The 20,440-nt window shown below is 40.3% G+C and overlaps 1 protein-coding gene across 1 annotated transcript; it reads right to left on the reverse strand.

Moving 5' to 3' along the window:
* Positions 1-1,435: 1,435 nt before the first annotated feature.
* On the reverse strand, positions 1,436-10,609 carry LOC149473819 (gamma-crystallin 2-like). Its single transcript, XM_089672834.1, has 3 exons — positions 10,507-10,609; positions 3,012-3,260; positions 1,436-2,361 (listed from the first exon to the last, which is right to left on the reverse strand). The coding sequence occupies exons 1-3, from the start codon at positions 10,573-10,575 to the stop codon at positions 2,086-2,088; spliced, it is 594 nt and encodes a 197-aa protein (XP_089528960.1). The 5' UTR covers positions 10,576-10,609; the 3' UTR covers positions 1,436-2,085.
* Between the last annotated feature and the right edge of the window lie 9,831 nt (positions 10,610-20,440).

Here is a 20,440-nt window from a genome sequence, read left to right on the forward strand (position 1 = left end):
AGGTATATTACAGACTGCTGAATTGTTTTGGTGGCATAGCTATAGATAGGTTTGCCTCCGTATATGGTTTAGGATGAGTTGCACTCTACACTAATCATTTGCTTTCATAGAATATTTCTTGCTACTGCTCACCTCATTGCAGTATAATTCTTGCTACTTTTCACCCATTTCAGTAAATTTCTTGTTATTGTTTAACTATTTGGTGGTTTATATCTCTTTTGTTACCAGGGTACTGCTCATACATCTGTAAAACCTATTTCCCACCCAGCAAGGTTCCATCAGAGTGTGTGGTGCCATTTGCAGAGTCATGGACATTGGAACAAGGGACCCAAGAATGAGCGGCTCCCTTAGGCGTAAGCGCTACACTAGCTTTATTGTTGTGGGTCACTTCTGAATAACCCTTCTACTTTGGTCATGTTGGGGTTGCAAAAAGATTAAGTGAGGGTCAGTGATCTGAAAAAAAGTAGGGTCCTCCAAGAATCTTTTCCTCTTCTTCTCCAACTCTATAGCTCTAAAATAAGAAATGAGGGGAAGAATATACAAGGCAATATATGCCACAGCTACAGTATCTGAGGTTGAAGATAACCAATGATCCTTTAATACCCAGAATTCTTCCCCCTCCTTTAAGACTAAAGGATGTATAACTAAACATGAGCTGTAGTGTGAGTTAATGTATATAATTATACATATCTTTTTATATATAATGAAAAATTACTGGTCTATGCATGACGTGTGATCTGTATATCCCACTTATATTAATGAATTACATAATTACATACTTTTATGTCCTTAGGGACAGAACTTGCCATTTATTTATCAAAATTAGGAGTTTCAGGTGACAGAAGGCTGTGACCCAGTCCTCAAGGACAAGTGCTTTTCCACTGCAATTCCATTAAGCATCCACTATCACTGTGGTAACATTTTTTAAAAGTGTTTCAAAGAAACTGAATTTAAAGAGTGTGCCGTCTGCCCCAAAAGCTCTCAGTATGTATAGTTTGTTTCTAAATTATATTTGCACATGTTCATAGCATGATGATGCAAATGTATACTTGCAGTTTTTATCAGTAAAGATATTATATTCCAGGGTTAAGCATTACCAATAGTGTCAGGATAAAAATTAAGGGGATTTTTACACTTTTTATTTGCTGTCTTGACAACAACTAAAAATGATGGATTACTTGCTCCCAAACATGATGGATGATATATCTTCATGTAACCATTGTTTGACACAAATATTTAGATCTTATGACTGCCATTTAATGTTTAATGTTAGGCTGTGAACAGAATTGATCAACAATTATTTACCAGTGTAAATTCTTTATTATTAGGATTTCCTGTCCCGGAGCTAAATAAACCAGACCTGCAGTTATAAACATATGAAGTGCAGTTTAAATCTACATGTTGACTTTAAAGGAGTATTCAATATCAGTTGTGCTCAGTTTTAGTCCTTTATTATTATTATACAGTATTTATATAGCACCAAAGGGTTCGCTCAGCGCTGTACAATAGCAATGACCCCACTCCCCTGGTGAGAACTTTGCTGTGTGGCTTATACGACACCAAACAGTTTTTCACCCTTTACCTTTTTCTCTTCTGAAAGAGCTCTGCTTCTTTGATGCATGTGCTCCTCAATCTCCATTCTTTACTATAGAAAAGTTGTCTATATTTCGTCTCAGTTGTAGATAACCTTTCAATAGGATGCAGCATGTGGTATGCATGTACGAGAGAAGCTGAACCTGGAATGGAGACTTTAAGTGAAGATGCACTTGGGACACCCAGTGGACCACGCAGCGTATACAGGAACAGGAAAGAGTAATACTTGGGTTGGGGGGGGGGGGGGGTGCTGGGTAGGGGAAGATGGACATATAAAGGAAAGTGTACAAAAAGTACAGTTATCCTTTGACAGTATTGCTACACACACAACTGTGTTTTTGACACTTTTTTGGGGGCTTGTAAGGATTGGATTTGAATGCCATTTGCCTATGCTTTTTTTCATTCATATTATACAGTTATAATGCAGAGAAAAGACCAGCTATGTTTTTTATTATAATATCTAATATTATAATATCTTTTTATTTCATTAGTTTAAAAAAAATCAGTAATTTGCTTGAAGGAGCCAACCCTGGCATTATGAGCACCCCAGTCAGTAAATCTTCTGTATTCTCCTGGTTTTAGGTAGTACTGGCGCCCTTTGTAGTTGGAAAGCTCATAGAAAATCCAATAGCCATCAAAGACATTGCAAGACTGGATGTCATGATGATTAAAACGACCAGACACAGAAGAACAATCATCCATGGCCTCCAACATTTTACCTCCAAAATTATTTCTTTCATAGAGCCTCAGCCTGTAAGATCCTTTGTACTGTAATATTAGAAGCAGAATGAGAAAAATTAAACGACAAATTAATTTTTACATCTAAATAAAAACATATTGGCTTATTTAATAAGGCCATTGCAATGAAGCAAATAATTTTTGAACTGATTTGCAAAATAAAATCTGATTGGTTGGTATGGTACATTTCATATATTAACATCCTTCTGCAATGCCTTACAGCTTGACCTTGTATTAATGTTTAACTGCTTACAGTTATGTCCAACTTAACACTTAGGGGTGCATTTATAAAAATTTAGCATTGCTGTTCATTCATCAAAACTTCATGAAAATGCATTCTTGGCAAATTGGACAAAGCGGAATGTTTTCAAGCTATATCTCCTGCAACTCTAATGTGTGAATGGGGGAAATATCACAGTGTGCCCACTAGATAACGCTGAGTATCATAGGAAATAAGTATGTTCATCAGCTCTATCTAGTGGCCATAAAGCCAGTGTTAGCGTTGGATCTCAATATATACAGTATGCATCTATGAAGGGGGAGGGATCGATGAGCTGGGGTTACAGAGTATGAAAGTGCACTTATTCTTTAAGGATTTGACTACATCAAATCAATAATGCCTAACAAGGTATACTGTACAATATTCTAACTAAAGTGTTATAAGAAAAGATGATACTTACTTGTGGAATGGCAAAGCAGGATTTAATAGAATCATTGAAACCCATCCAATGTGATACATTTGGATACTCCCCTCGTTTTATATAGTACTGGTAGCCCTTGTAGTTCTTCCGTTCATAAATCATCCAACTTCCTTGTACAACTCGAATAGAGTTGCATCGTCTCAAATAAGAGCTGAAATTAGAACAGTCACTAGTACACTCATAATATTGGCCTTGGAAGTTCTTGTCTTCGTAGAGGATTATCTGCATCTGTAATCAATTTAAAAACATAAGTAAATAATATCATGGAGAACCTATATGCAATGTAAACAAAATAGGTGGTAGTAATACGTTTGTGATTCAAATATTAACATTACAGTGTTGTGTTTTTACATGTTTGTCAACCCTACAATGAACTTCTCTTATTTGTTCCATTTTGGTCTGTAAATGTACCATTGCAAGTGCTTTGTTATATCTGCTTGGTAGATAAAAACAATACCAGTTGATCCTACCAAAAAATCAGTTAACATAACTTCCTGTGCTCTGTTTGTCCAGAACTGAAAATCCAAGCAGTGTTTTCAGTCTGCCTAATTTATTATTGTGAACTATAGAACACTTCCTTATATGTTAGTGAGCTGAGAAAAAGGGTGTTTCATAGTTCAAATCAAGAATGTACAGCCTAGATCAGGGGTGTCAAACTGGCAGCCCTCCTGCTGTTGCGAAACTACAAGTCCCATCATGCCTCTACCTTTGGGAGTCATGCTTGAAACTGTCAGTCTTGCAATGTCTCATGGGACTTGTAGTTTGACAACAGCTGGAGGACCGCAAGTTTGACACCTGTGGCCTAGAGTAACAAAGCTGCTCCTAAATAGATATCATACATTATGTGAACCTTTTTACCCTAGCACAGGAAGTACAGTATATTAGTGGAAGGATCACCAAGTGAAAAGAAAGGTTAAAATGTCTAAAAAAATAAACTTAATGCAGTCACCACTTCTAAGCATCGGTATTAAATATTTGCTATTGGGTGTAGATACATCTTAAGCCAGCACAGGAGTTTCCTGTCCAGTTAGAAATCTGTAACACCAGAATGGAAGTGTCCACATGAGACTTTCCCCTTCCTATAGTGGCTAACAGTTCCTAATTGCTCACAGAGAATGTTCTGAAATTTTCCTGTCTTTCATTTAGGGTTCTTCTCGACCCAGAATTAGTAAACAAATCTTATTTGCTCGTAAGACCGCGGCTGGGTTATCTGTCCCAAATCTTCAGTCTTACTATCTGGCGGCTAATATTGCCCCCTTAGCCCATCTTCATGCATCTCACCACTTTCCCTTGTGGGCTACTATAGACTTGATGGATTCCCACCCGATACCAGTCTCTTCTTTGCTGTGGCTGCCCTCTACTCATCGACCTTTATCCCTTAGTCCGACGCTGACGCTAACGCTTTGTCTTTGGGATTCTATTAAATATTCCGCTGGTCTCATCTCTGCCCACCTACCGTTACTACATTTGCTACATAACCCATTATTCCCCCCAGGTCGTGATAATCCTGGACAGTTTGCTTGGTGGCAAGCAAATGGCTTCCATGATGTACATTCGATGCTATGTCCCACTCGAATACTCACCTTTGAAACTCTGCGCTCCTCTCATGATATCCCATTGCGGGAACATTATGGCTATCTTCAAATCCGCCACTTTCTCAATACATTAATACAGATGCACTTGGGACCCTTCAGGTTGTCCCCCTTTGAGAATCAATGTAGACATAGACCCCATGCTCCGGGCTTAATTTCTCTGGTCTATTCTTCTATTACTTCTTCTAGAACTCCTCCGGTCTGTTCTTACCATCATCGTTGGCAGTCGGAATTGAGGGTACTCTGGATCAACAGGATTGGCGGACCATGACCCAAGCATTATCTAAATGCTCTAGGAATGTTATCATACCAGAAAATTCTTATAAGGTTCTTTATAGATGGTATTACACGCCTGCTCGTCTGGCTCGTTTTATCCCTACATATTCCCCGACTTGTTTTCAGGGCTGTCAGCAAATGGGTACTATGGTCCATATTTGGTGGACTTGTCCTAAGGTTTGCAGATTGTGGATCAGAGTTTATGCCCTCCTCCGTACTATGTTTCACACAGACATTAAGCGCAACCCGTATGAAGCGCTTTTATTTAAACCATTAGTGGGCCTACTTCGTCCCGAACGGCAGCTGGCATCACACCTGTTTTTGGCTACCACGCTGACGATCGCAAGGGCTTGGAAGACTCCCCTCGTCAGCTTCGAGGCTGTCAAAAACCGGATGAACTTCATAATGGTCAATGAAAAGCTGACGGCTATACTGTTAGACACCCACACAAAATTCCTGCAGACATGGCGTCCCTGGCTTGATACAGCCCAACCATTGAGATTCGACCAGTCCCTTTTGTCGATATAAAATTTACATATCAGTTTATTTTTCTTTTTTTTTCTGCTGCGATCCCCCTGGAGCCCTTTTTGTTTTCGTCTCCTTCCTCTTCGTTCCTCTTTCCTTTTGTCTAGTCTGTTTTCATGCTATGTGTACTGATTGTGATTATTGCTTTGAGTGCCGCACCAGCAATACTATATCCTTATGCTGGACTCCATCGGGAGCCCTGCGTGTGGAATGCCCGTTTTTATTCTGAGAGGTTCCATCTCATATCATCTCCGCTTTCTATATGCTGATATAGTGACAATTATTCCTTTGAGTTTATATTCTCATTGGTCTATAAACGTTTCCCATTTTTGCAACTTATTGTTTTCTCCTTTTTTTTTTTTCTTTCTGTACTCGGCACTTAAGTATGATGTTTATTTCTATGTCTCTCCATCAGTACGTATTCTGTAATATTCAACGAATACCTTGTATGTTTTATTCCTGTTGGTCAATGTATCTGTTTTTGTCTGATTCTCTGCTCCTATCTATTCTATAATAAAATTCTTTGTAAAAGAGAATGTTCTGAAATTTGAACTTTTATAATCTAAGCCAATTTTCACCACCTTTGGGTCACATAATAACCTATAACAAGGCAATCTATCAACATCCTTGCTATATAACTATAAATACTGTTGGTGGTAGGTTGCATTGATACATCTAACTGTTTCTGCGCCTAAAAGCTGGATGATATCAGCTAAATTGCTGGAAATCTTCCCTTTGTATGACTTGAATAATATCTGGGTAGTACATGGTAATGTGTAATCCTTTGCTGGTCTGGAGAAGAACTCAGACAAACAGTGTAAATCATTATAGTTTACAAAAGTAGGACAGAGACTTTTGCATTTCAATTCAGAACTGTTTCTTATAGTGGCAATATACTGCTACTCAATGAACTGCTCTGCAATAAATGTAGTTATATTGCTTAGATACCTGTGTTATAGTTGTTATTCTCTCTCTAATACATGCACTTTTAGGAACAATGGTTGAACCCTGTCTGACAAACCAACTCAATATCCATTTGAAGACTTTGTGGTAGATTTACTAAAGTAAAATAGGTTGTGCATGTTGCAGAGGAAGTTGCACTTTGCAAGGGAATTTTAGTTTATGTGGCAAAATTTCACTTTGCAAAAAATACCCAATCAAGTGTAAGGAAAATAAAAAAAGGCAGCATTTTTTCTTACACATGATTCAATTATGGAAGTTGGCTAAGCTTCACTTCATTCACTAAGCTCTGGGGAAAATTCCTTTGCAAAGTGCTACTTGCCTTGCAAAGTGAACAGACTATTTGTGTTGATCAGATCAACCCTTTGACTCTTATTTTCCTCTGACGTTTAGGCAAATTGTCTCCCAATTTTCTGGAAATTCAGCTCTGGTTTTATGGACCTTGTGTAGGTGAACAGTTAAACCCCAAGTGGTTTATCAAGTCGGCCTCCTTTTTTTAATCTTATTGGTCTGAGTATAGATCTGTGTTTGTCTCAACATGTTTGAATCCACATACTTTTGACTGAATCTCTACCTCTGCTGGACATCTATTCATCAACTACTCAACTACTTGTTTAGTAAAATCATACTTTCTAAGATTAGTTTTGAACTTTCCTCCTGCTGGTGTGAGGTCATGTTCTTTTTCTTGGCTTCATGTTAATATACTGCCCTCCTCCTAGCTAGTTCTTAGCCCCACAAACAGGTCCTGGCCAAACACTTATTTCACAGAGGCAAACTCTTGAATTGTGAAGACCTTCCTTCCCAAATGATAGACCAGGAGTTCACCCCTTGGACCTACCTTCAAATACAACATTTTCCCTGGGGCTCAAACCATCCCACTGGACCAAAGAGCTTACCCCATTTTAAATATCTATGCTCTGGAACCATACCTCAGCAGCACTTATTTTCAACTGTCTACAAGTTTCTTTTAGCTACACACTCTGTGAAAGAGGACAAGATCTGTTGGTTTTGGGAAACCAAACTCTTGTTGGACCTCACGGAAGAACAATGGAAGCACATATATCTATGCTCTGGAACCACACCTCAGCAGCATTTATTTTCAACTATCTACAAGTTTCTTTTAGCTACACACTCTGTGAAAGAGGACAAGATCTGCTGGTTTTGGAAAACCAAACTCTCTTTGGACCTCACGGAAGAACAATGGAAGCACATTTATACATGCATCCACATAAGCTCGGTAAATGCGACAGTTCAAGAAAATGGATACAAGGTTCTCTCTCGCTGGTACATAGTCGCGATGACTGTTCACAAATATTCACCATCTGTGTTAAGTCTATGCTGGAGATGCGGATCAGAACCAGGATCACTGTTACACACCTGGTGGACATGCCCAGTCCTCCAAAAGTTCTGGTCTTATGTACACAGCTTGACTGAGCGATTTGCAACCTTTACCTCAAACTTCTCCCCCACCCAATTCCTCTTACACCATACCATTCCACTTAGATGATCATTGTTCAAATCATTGACTATGCACATGTTAAACGAAGCCAAACTTTGCATTCCTGTCCTCTGGGGCATTGCTCGAGTCCCATCTCATCAAGGTTCCAGAGAATTAAAAAAATTGCTGGAATGGAAGAACTCATTGCCATCTCACATGATACTCTCTCTAAATGTGCTACTTGCTTGTTGGACACACTTCCAAATGGCAGAATATGCTATTATTATGCGCACCAATGCCTGTCAGCCTGTGTAGTCTATGGAGCCCATTATTCCTACACTCACACATCTGGCCTGATGGTTTCCTGACACTTGCGATGGGGACCACTGGTGACCAGGTTCCTCCCTTTAATCCTGTTTTTCCTGCTCCTTTTTCTTCTTCCTCCTTTCATATATATATATATATATATATGTATATATATATATATATATATATATATATACACATACACACACTATATTGCCAAAAGTATTGGGACACCTACCTTTACACACACATGAACATCCCAGTCTTAGTCTGTAGGATTCAATATTTAGTTGACCCACCCTTTGCAGCTATAAAAGCTTCAACTTTTCTGGGAAGGCTGTCCACAAGGTTTAGGAGTGTGTCTATAGGAATGTTTGACCATTCTTCCAGAAGTGCGTTTGTGAGGTCAGGTACTGATGTCAGATGAGAAGGCCTGGCTCGCAGTCTCCGCTTTTATTCACCTCAAAGGTGTTCTATTGGGTGCAGGCCAGTCAAGTTCTTCCACCTCAAACTCGCTCATCCATGTCTTTATGGACCTTGCTTTGTGCACTGGTGTGCAGTCACATTGGAACAGGAAGGGGCCATCCCCAAACTGTTCCCACAAAGTTGGGAGCATAAAATTGTCCAAAATGTCTTGGTATGCTGACACCTTAAGAGTTTCCTTCACTGGAACTAAGGGGCCAAGCCCAACCCCTGAGAAACAAACCCACACCATAGTCCCCTCTCCACCAACTTTACACTGGGCACAATGCAGTCAGGCAAGTACCATTCTCCTGGCAACCGACAAACTCAGAGATGTCCATCGGATTGCCAGACAGAGAAGCATGATTCGTCAATCCAGAGAACATGTTTCCACTGCTCTAGAGTCCAGTGGCGGTGCACTTTACATCACTGCATCTGGCGCTTTGCATTGCACTTGGTGATGTAAGCCTTGGATGCAGCTGCTCAGCCATGGAAACCCATTCCATGAAGCTCTCTATGTACTGTTATTGTGCTAATTTGAAGGCCACATGAAGTTTGGAGGTCTTTAGCTATTGACTCTGCCGACAGTTGGCGACTTTTGCGCACTGTGCGCTTCAGCATGCTCTGACCCCGCTCTGTCATTTTTTGTGGCTGAGTTGCTGTTGCTCCCAGTTGCTTCCACTTTGTTATAATACCACTAACAGTTGACTGTTTAGTAGCAAGGAAATTTCATGGATGAACTTATTGCACATATGGCAACCTACCATGGTACCACGCTTGAATTCACTGAGCTCCTGAGAGTGACCCATTCTTTCACAAATGTTTGTAGAAGCAGTCTGCATGCCTAGGCACTTGATTTTATACACTTGTGGCCATGGAAGTGATTCTAACACCTGAATTCAATGATTTTAAGGGGTGCCCCAGTATTTTTGGCAATATAGTGTGTGTGTGTGTATGTATGTTTGTGTATGTATATATATATATTGTATTTCATCCTTTCCTACTCCCTTTTCCCCTCTTTTTCTATGGTCAAGCTATTAGTCCCGTCCTGGCAGCTGTACTGTCAGCCTTTTAGAAGCACCTATTCGCCAATGACATTACATATTCTTGCTCTGCCCATTTGTGAACCACTCCTTCCTTATCTTTTGGGCTTCTTTCAGCCCTTTCCCTTTTGTTTCAAGACTTCATACACACATTTTGTATGGTTATGACAAGGTTTTGACTTTATTGACGGCCCTCGGAATCCTGGTCATAAAGATGCAATGTACATCCCTGTCAAGGTCTTTGAAAACCAATGAACATCCCATACTTTTATTATGATGAGTGATGTTTTTGCAAATGGATGTTGCAGGTGATTGCAGTTACTGCACCTGTGTATACTGTTTGGCCTTTGGGCCCATATACCTGCATCTTTTTTTCAAATAAAGTATTTGTGGAAATATTAAAAAAATACTGCCCTCCTGGATCTTATTTACACCCTTAATGTATTTAAAGGTTTCAATCAAAAATAAAGAATGAAAAAAAAAATGTTTCAGTCAGTTTTCCCCTTTCTCATCTTTCCTCCAGATTGTACATAAGTTCCTGAAGTCTCTCTTGATATAAGGATGGCTGAGTATTCTCTCAGTAAGTCTTGCCATTCTATACAATGCTTAAACTTGATCAGAAACAGCATTAAAAAGTATGCAACTGGCTGGGAGTCCTAACATAGAACATCTGAGGTCAAATAATTTGCAATAATGCCATCATTTTTTATATTGTTCTTGAATAGATACATAGTTAAATATATCCATATATTAGGTATACATAGCATATTATTTACAGAGCTAAGATATATCCAGATTTATTGGATTCTTAAATTAGGCTTGATTAGAATATGTTACTTTTGCAATAAAGCAAAAATTATGCATCCCATTACCTTGCTTGATCTGAAGTTCCTTGAACCTGGGGCAGTACACAAAATGTAAAAGCAGTGAGCTGTCACCATTGAAGAACATCACAGAGCTGTGACTTCTTTTTATATACATTGTACAGACTATACTACCCAGATCAGTTAACACAGTGGCAGGAGTTGATAGTTCTGCTTTGTTTTGGTAATGTATATACATCTACAATATTCTTTTGACAATACTAGTGAGACTGAATGAGCTGTTTTAGTGGCTTCTGATAGCTATATACGTATGTTTTCTATGCAGTTACATGATACAAGTCATATGAAAAAAAGATCAGACAATAGGAACAAATAGAACTAGCTGGCAGTGACCACATACTATAGCTTAGGTTTTCCATGCGTGATTTTAAAAGGTCATATACTATTGTTTGAGTTACACAATGAACTGGTCGTGTGATCTCCATTACCCTACTAACATGTACATGCATCACCTCCAGTGATCTCCTAACCTGGTTGTTTTTGTCCGGTCACAGTAGTGCTAGGTAAGCAACTGCTGTTTTGTATTGCAGAACTGCATTTAGGATGCTCTGAATAGCACAATCATATGAAGAGCATTGTCTGAGATATCTGTTGTAGCATTTTTTTGCACAATAATTTGACATAAGCTGAAGATAAGGCTGTTTGTGACAGCTCACCAGAAAATATTGATGCTTTATGTTATGCTTGAGAAGGTGATCATTTTCAAAGAGAGCAAGAAAAGCTTTCATTTCATTTTAAATCCTGTATTTGTCCCTGCTAATCCTGTATTTTTTTTTCATTGTTTAAATGTTGTTCTCATTTCCTATTTTGTTCAACACCCATCACTTGGACAAAAGGAAAAGGGACACCTTCCTCATGGAGCATAGCAATAAAATCTACTAGAAAATTGTGTTATAGTTATATTTGTTCTCACTCTTTCACTTTCTGTTCTCAGGTAAACGTTAAAATAGATGGGAAATGTGGATTTTTAAAATTAAATACTCTTCTGTCTGTAAAATAGACAAATCTATCCCTCTGTACCAGTGGTGTATATTGGTTTTGTGCTACCCTAGGCAAGACTAAAATCCCCCCCTCCCCCCTCTAAATTTGTCCTGCCCCTTCCTGTTTAAGATCTACCTCTTCAGGACAGGAGCATAATGGAGGGCAGTGATGGGGGGGCATCAGGGCAGGAGTAAGCCATCAGGATAGATGGGGGGGAGCAGGAGAAGAGGGAGGCAGCATGGCGAGAAGAGCAGCAAGATGGGGGGGGGGAGCGTGACGGAGAGCAGCATGGCAGGGGATAGCATGATGGGTGGGTAGGCAGGGTGACAGGTGGAGGGCAGTATGACGGGGGGGCACAGGACAGGAGGGGGGCAGCAGGATAGGAGGGGAGCAGCGGGACTGGAGGAGTGCAGCATGATAGGTGAGGTGCAGTGGGACAGGAGGAGCACAACAGGAAAGATGAGGGCAGTGGGACAGATGGGGTGTAGTGGGACATGGGGGGGACAGCGGGACAGTAGGGGGAAGTGGAACAGGTGTGGGGCAGGGTGATGGGTGGGGGCAGCATTACTGGGTAGCGTAATGTATGGGGGGCAGTCAGATGGGGGGGAAGTGTGTCGGGGGGGCAGTGAGACAGGAGTGGGGAAGCACCAGTCCTCCATGCTCTTACCTGTCCAGCAGCGGCTCCTCCAGATGGTGTCAGCATCACTCCAGGAGGGGTGCCTTTGTCACATCTCCCCCAGGATCTCCGGCGGCAGCCGCAAAAGAGCAGGGAGTCCTCCACCCTGACCTAGTCCTCTTCTTCTTCTCCACAGGCCCTCCGCTGGCACCTGCTGGCCATCCTGCACATCCCAGCACACACTGACAGCGGGCTCTGGCCCTCACCTGCTCCCAGTGCATCGGGGATCTGCCCTCCTCTGCAGCTGGTCCCGTGGCCCGGGTGACCCTACTTGTGTGTCATCTTGGCTTGGATGTACCCCCACCCATGGCAGCCCTGCCGCTGACACACTCAGTGTCCCTTCTGCCTGGGGGGCGGCTCCACCCCCCCACAAACTGACGCCCAAGGCTAACGCCTTGTTTGCCTCACAGCAGATATGCCCCTGCTCTGTACTCAAAACACTCTACAGTGATGATACTGGTAGTATAATGCTTCACATTCCAGGAGGCACAACCATAATTTTTAGGGAATTTTCTCCATCTTCTGACTGAACCTTAACCACTTGCCGCTCCATCACAGTAGATTTCTGTGACAGGGAGGTAGCTGCAAGCTCAGCAACATAAATAAACTGGCTGGCTGGCTTACGGGTCTGGGGAGTACATTAGCATGCTTACTGCTGACCCCCACTGCGGCTTGACAGAGTGGGTTTTTGCCAGCAGGTCCCGGCCAATGATTTATGGCTGAGAATTTCGGGGGAAATTTGTCTCGCTTGCACATCTTGAGTCCATTTCTTCCACAAAGGCTTTTTCATCCTGGACCTACAGACAAATTAAGCATTTTCTACAACACACCACTGCAATACAGCTGTGGACTAGGCCCCTAACGGCTTTTGAATCCTTGTGTACTCAAAAACGTCCCCAATTCCATTTAATTTCAACATTATATTCTATGGTAAAATGGGATAAAAGACGAGCGCTTGGTCTGAAAGATTCAAGCTGCTAGCATGAAGGTAAACCTCGTATAACCTCCTCATAGACAAATAAAAACACCAAAAATGCAGCGCTTGAGCATGTAGTAAGAAGAAATTAGCGTATGCACATCCGGATTAAAAGAAATACATTAAAGGTATAACATGCACCAACTTAAACGCACACATTAATGCAAACAATGGACGGGTAAGTATTAATGATTCATCCGACCAAAACAAAGTGCATATAGTGATAGGGATGTTAGAGTCATTAGAAGTACATCCGCGTATCAATCAAATTCGTGACTTCAGTGATAGGAGAATAGCTGCAAAACGCACTAACCAGATAGCGCAGGAAAAAGCGCATTGGAGTATAATGACCTACTCCCGGTCACAGCCCAAAGATCATCAGCGAAGGGACCTCAGGAACACCTTTGCATCAATCATGCCGTCTCCTACCACCAGGGGGAGTACGCCTCCTTACAGTTACACGAATTTGCCTTATATCGTCTTTCGCCAGGGGTGGTGTGCTTTCGTATCAGGAGATCACCTTAGGGACTCAGCAATAAGACCCAAAAGAGAGAAATCTTGATAGTGTAGTAATTTTTATTCAAAAGGTTGCTAAAGAACAAGTAGCACACTTACATAATGATATCCAGAAAAGCTGATTCACAGAATCCAAAAAGATGGCCGACAGTCAGATGCATGGACCATGTGGGTAACAAGTAGTATGAGAGGTATCCTTAGGGATAAGGATACCTCTCATACTACTTGTTACCCACATGGTCCATGCATCTGACTGTCGGCCATCTTTTTGGATTCTGTGAATCAGCTTTTCTGGATATCATTATGTAAGTGTGCTACTTGTTCTTTAGCAACCTTTTGAATAAAAATTACTACACTATCAAGATTTCTCTCTTTTGGGTCTTATTGCTGAGTCCCTAAGGTGATCTCCTGATACGAAAGCACACCACCCCTGGCGAAAGACGATATAAGGCAAATTCGTGTAACTGTAAGGAGGCGTACTCCCCCTGGTGGTAGGAGACGGCATGATTGATGCAAAGGTGTTCCTGAGGTCCCTTCGCTGATGATCTTTGGGCTGTGACCGGGAGTAGGTCATTATACTCCAATGCGCTTTTTCCTGCGCTATCTGGTTAGTGCGTTTTGCAGCTATTCTCCTATCACGGAAGTCACGAATTTGATTGATACGCGGATGTACTTCTAATGACTCTAACATCCCTATCACTATATGCACTTTGTTTTGGTCGGATGAATCATTAATACTTACCCGTCCATTGTTTGCATTAATGTGTGCGTTTAAGTTGGTGCATGTTATACCTTTAATGTATTTCTTTTAATCCGGATGTGCATACGCTAATTTCTTCTTACTACATGCTCAAGCGCTGCATTTTTGGTGTTTTTATTATGCTACTGGTGTGTTCTTCAGATGTATCGGATAAAGCGAGAGGGGCTTGGGAGAAGGGGCTCCACCTTTCATTTCCAGATGATGTCTGGGAAAAGCTTAAGTCTGTGCATATGGGCTTACTTAACGTGGAGGTCCAGGAAAATGCTTACAAAGTTAGGACGTGATGGTATAGCACCCTGGTGATCCTGCATAAATGCTACCCCTCGGTATCTAACCTTTTTTGGAGATGTGGCAGAGAGGTGGGATCTATGCTTCACATTTGGTGGGGTTGTGATCTTCTGACACTTTTTTGGTCTACTGTTCATAAATTAATTTGCCAAAATACAGCTTTACCCATGGATTTTACTCCATCCCAATATCTATTGCATCACTCCACCCTCCCCCGTAGGGTATACTTTAAATCCCTTGCCATGCACATGGTGAATGCGGCCAGAATGTGTATACCGTTTCACTGGTGCTCACAGATGGTCCCTACGATTAGAGGATAGTTTCTGAGAATAAAACCGAGGAAATGGAAGAATTATTCATGTTTCAGGTGAAAATATACACAAATTTCACACAGTTTGGTCTGCTTGGACTCTCTTTAAGTCCACTGCGGACTATCTGAGATGTATTTGAATGACCTTACGGGATGACCTTTTTTTTGGACATCTGGAGAGGCTGCTTCTCAGTTATCCCCCCAGACACTGTCAGTTGGGGGGGCTTTGGTATTTTTGAGGTGATAGATTGCATGCTTATGGGAGAGGAGGACTAATCAATTGTTTACTTACTGGACTTTGTTTTTTTTTTTCTTTCTTCCTTTTCTTTTTTCTTTCTTCTTCTCTTCTTTGTCAGTTCCACTATATTTGTAGATCTGGTGTACTAAAGCTGATAATGGCGCTACATTATTGATTGTTTTCTCTTGTTTGTGTGTGTACCTATACCTGTAGCCTGGCAGACCTACTCTCCAGATAGAATATGGCTTGCATATTTCTTTTCTTTTGTACCCACTTGAAGTTTGATTGGATTATATTTTGCTGTAAACCAATTATATGTGTTCTCTTTTTCTTTTCTATATGTCTTCTCTCTCTTTGCTGTTATGATTTCACTTAAAAATTATTCTGGAATGCTATTGTTGTTGATACCATTTATTCTTAATAAAATAATTTATGGGAAAAAAAATATACAGGATTTATATAGCACCAACAGTTTGCTCAGCGATTTACAAAATAAAGGGAGACAATACAGCAACAATACAGTTCAATACAAGAGGGTTAGGAGGGCCCTGCTCCTTGGAGCTTACAAACTAAAAGGAAGGGGCTGGTGGTACAAAAGGTAATAACTGGGGGTGATGGACTGGTAGAAGGAATAGAAGATTCCGTTATTATCTGAAGGCAGGATAGGCTTCCCTGAAGAGGTTTTCAGAGATTGCCTAAAAGTGGGCAGAGTAGGTCTGATAGATTGGGGTAGAGAGTTCCAGAGGATGGGGGAGGCTCTAGAGAAGTCCTTGAGACGAGCATAAAAATGCAACAATTGCCTGCACATTTATAACTAGTAGTTTGCTGGATCTTGAAGTACTACATTACCCAATCTGTCTAAGTATGCTGTGGGGCTGTGACATTTTCCATACTCTACCTCTGTAACTGAAATGTTAGGTTTATAACTCAGGACATGTGATGAGTTCTCATTTAATTTGAATCTTGGCTATTTATTTATTTTGTGTACTCAGTGCAAAAAAGAGGAAAAGCACTTTATTTTGTTTGCAGGTTCTAGAACCAATAGCATCCCCCATTTAAAGTATAACTAACAGTAAAACTTTTTTTTGGTTTGAATAGAGTGTATAGGGTTTAGAACCCCTGTCAGGTTTTTATATCTGTCTGTGCCCCATTGGGGTGCTTTATCTTTTCTATATTTCATGTTTACCATTATCAATGAAAGTAAAATTGACAAAAAAAATCCCAAATTATAACTTGTCCCCAGAACAGTAAAAGAGGGGAATCTTCCAATTGGGACACTAGTTCTTCTGCCAGCATTAATAAACAACTCCTTTGCTGCATTTACTAACCCTGGCATAACCCGCTGTCCAGAGGACACAGCGGAACACCGATCACTGTATGGGACCTCTGTGTGAGGTCCCGATAATGTGATCACTTATTGGCCAATCAGTGATCACATGAATAGTAGTAAACAAGATGTCCCTTCTGACATCATTGCTTACTACTAGTGAAATCTGTGAATGATCACAGAGGTCACATGGTATAAGGCTATTCACAACAGCCTTGTACCATGTGACAAGCTGTGACTGTGACCAATCACAGCTCACACAGTATTTTTCAATGGCTGCAAGAAGGCAGCCAGAGAGAAGGAGAAATTATGGGTGTAAAAGCAATCAGTGTAAAAAAAAAAAATCTTCATCACCCCCCACAAGTAGTACATTGTCACTATGGGTGACACTGTACTGCTAGGGTGACAGTATGTAAAAAAAAGAAAAAACATAAATAATAAGATAAAAAACATACAAATGTAAAACATCTTTTTGAACAATTATAAATTTTGGTTATAAACTAATTTGGGTTATTTTTTTTTACTAAAAAGGTAGGTGAATACGTTTTGGCCAAGATTTATGAAGAAAGGTTATTTATTTGCAAAATATTATAAGAAAAACACTTTTTTTTCAAAATGTTTGGACTTTTTCATTTATATAGCAAAACAATAAAAATCCCAGTGGTGAATAAATACCACCAAAATAGAGTTCTATCTGTCTCAGAAAAATGATAAAAAATTCATATGGGTACAGTGTTACATTACTGAGCAATTGTCATTCAAAGTGTGACAGCACTGAAAGCTGAAAATTGGCCTGGACAGGAAGGGGGTGAAAGTGTCCGGACGTGAAGTGGTTAAGCACAATCAATTTTTAAGCCTTGATGAAGGGGGAGTGTGTTTGGCCCACGAAATGCATTGGCTCCTTTTTGCTAGGAATCAGAGTTATCATTAAATTACCTTGGACTCTTGTTTGATGCTCTCATTGGATTGTATGTGTGTGGGTTCTCAACTCCCTTTTCCTGAGAATGGTCACTGTTTTGTGGAGTTCTGCCAAACCGGAACCAGTATGCCCAGTGGCAAATATAGCTACTCTTGTTCTTCTTGTGTTTAGGCACAGTTGCATGTCAAAAAGTCTGCTGTTATTTTCAGAAGAAATTTGGAGCAAAAACATTATATTTCAATATTTTGATTCGGTACAATAAACATTTCTAGATTTTCTCAATACCATAGCAAATATTTACTTTTGTTCAGATGCATATCAATAAACTAAAATGACAATAAATCATAAATATAATATTTGAATAAACAATATTCCAAACTTGAGACAAAAAAAAGTCTGCAGGAGGGGGAGCCTTTCCTGATGGCAGAACACAATGATCACTTCTGGCAGCTAGAGCCATTGGCAGTGATCACATGCAAAACTCAATGGATCAACTTCAGTGCGACCAGACTGCCCATAGATGGACTGATTTGCAGGTGGCCCCTGCTAAACCATCTGAGATTGGATCCATTTATGGCTGGCTTTACAGTACCAAAGCCTGATGCCCTTGATGCCCCCAAGAACAAGGAGAAGGCACTAGTAGGGTAAGGGTTCATGTGACCCCTACCTTCCTCCTGTGGAGGATATGTAGATAGGCGCCCACAACCTAATGAATTGGTTTTAGGGGGTAACTTGGACACTAACCAGTACACCCTACATGTGAGTAAGCGAATGCTTATAAAAAAACCTTCCTTTTACCATTAAGGTGTTTGTTTAATAGGGATCTACCTTGACTGGCTTTACATATGACAGCCATTCTCAGAGGAGGGCATTTTAATAATAATTTACTTCTCTTCTGTGACTGATAAGTGAATTAAATACATGGTGAATGGTTGCAAGGGGGTTATTAAAACTGGAGGGTGCAAAATCTGGTGCAGCTCTACATAGAATAACAAAAAATGAACGGTGTACCCTTTAAATAATTCTCCAATTGCACCTAAACACTTTTCACCCCAAAAAGTGTATCATTATTTATTTTATTTTATTTTATTTTTTATTGTGGACAATATAATTTTTGGACAGTAGTATTTATTTATTTATTAGTGTTATTTAGTATATTAGCACTTTATATATATATATATTTTAACTCTACATAGAAACCTATCAGTTTCCAGGTTTTGTTATCAAAGATTAATTGAACAAGCTGAATTTAGAAGTTGATTGGCCACCATGCACATCTGCAACGGATTCTGAGTGCACCATTTTTAGTAAATCTACCCCAATGAGTAGTAGAAGTGTACAGAAGTGAGATTTGTGCTCATAATCTCAAAAGGCCATGGGCGGAAATACTTCTCAATGAAAACTATAGTACACATGCACACTAGCTTAAAAAATGCTTGTAGCAGTAATGTTTAGAGTTTTTTCTCGCTGCCTCTAGAAGCAAATAATGTTATCATATGTGTCAATGCACACATTATAGTCTAGAGGGGTTATTTAAGCTCAGCTTTTAGGAGAAAGAAAAACCCTCTTGTTTGTATTTTTGAAAGCGATTTTACAGCAGAAAAAAACTCTGAACGCTCATAAATGCTCCTAACCACTGCTAAGAGCTGCTAAGCCGCGTTTTGTTAAGGAGTGGGAGGCCACCTGTGTCCTTAGCAACAGATGACTTATCTGCTGCCAGCTGGATCAAAAAGTTTTTAAAAACTGCACCGGGGTCCCCCCCAATCCATAGCAGGTCCTTCGAATCTGGTTTGGATTTTAACAGGAACCCCATGCTAAAAATTAAAAGAAAGTGCTTTTAATTCCATATTGCAGGGGCATCTGCTCCCATAGGACACTTCCCATGCTCGTATCACTGTTCTGACAAAACCTGAGAAAGAACCTTCACTTTTGCCAGCTACCAGCTAATCTCTCTTTTAAATGTGGACTTAAAATTGTTTACAAAAATATTAGCTTCAAGACTTTTTCCTTACTTAGAAAGAGTTATCCACCTGGATCAGTCTGGTTTTATGCCAGGCAGAGAAGGGCTAATACTACCAGAGCCCTCAATCTTATTAATTTTTGCAATTCTACCCAACTTCCCTCATTTCTATTATCTAAAGATGCTGAGAAGGCATTTGATAGGGTGAGGTGGAGATTTATGAGGTGCACTCTTCGATATATTGGGATTGGCACTTTGTATGACCATCCGACAGCAGCAGTTAAAGTTAACTGTGTTCTCTCCACCAATCTCACCCTATCAAATGGTACCAAACATAATGGCCCATTTTGCCCCTCATATTTATACTCACTCTAGAGCCGCTGTTACAACACATGAGACTTAATCTGGAAATTACAGGTATGTGGCTTGGAAAGACATCTAACAATGTATCTGCATATGCAGATGACTTGCTCTTTTTTGTGACTTGCCCAGAAACATTGATAGCCAATTTAATCAAAGAACTGTATTTTTATTTACAATTTTAGTAATAATCACAAGTATTAGATGAGATCTCCAGTGATGGCGACATCTTCCACATACCTGGTTGGGTAGAAATAGCATCCTAAAAATGAATGTACTTCCCTGATTACTGTTTCCATTTCAAACTCTACCATTGGCAATACCAGTAAATTTTTGTGCAACAAATTAAACGTGAGTTTGTGCAGTTTTTATGGGCAGACCGTCTGCCCAGGATTAAGGTAGATACTCTCATACTGCCTAAATGTCATGGGGGCATAGAATTCCCAGGTCCAGTACAGTACTATCAGGCCACACATTTAGCGTGGATCTTGAATTGGTTTAACCATAATCAGGCAAAGAGCTGGATCTCTTTGGAACAGCATATGTCTCCTATTCCTCTTAGGGCTCTTCCATGGCTTCGTAAAGCATGTCTCGCCCAGGTAAAAGATCAT

Source organism: Staurois parvus, unplaced genomic scaffold (assembly GCF_062004578.1).
Source record: "Staurois parvus isolate SC_StPar_1 unplaced genomic scaffold, SC_StPar_1.0 ptg000011l, whole genome shotgun sequence".
In the NCBI taxonomy this organism is placed as follows: Eukaryota; Metazoa; Chordata; class Amphibia; order Anura; family Ranidae; genus Staurois; species Staurois parvus.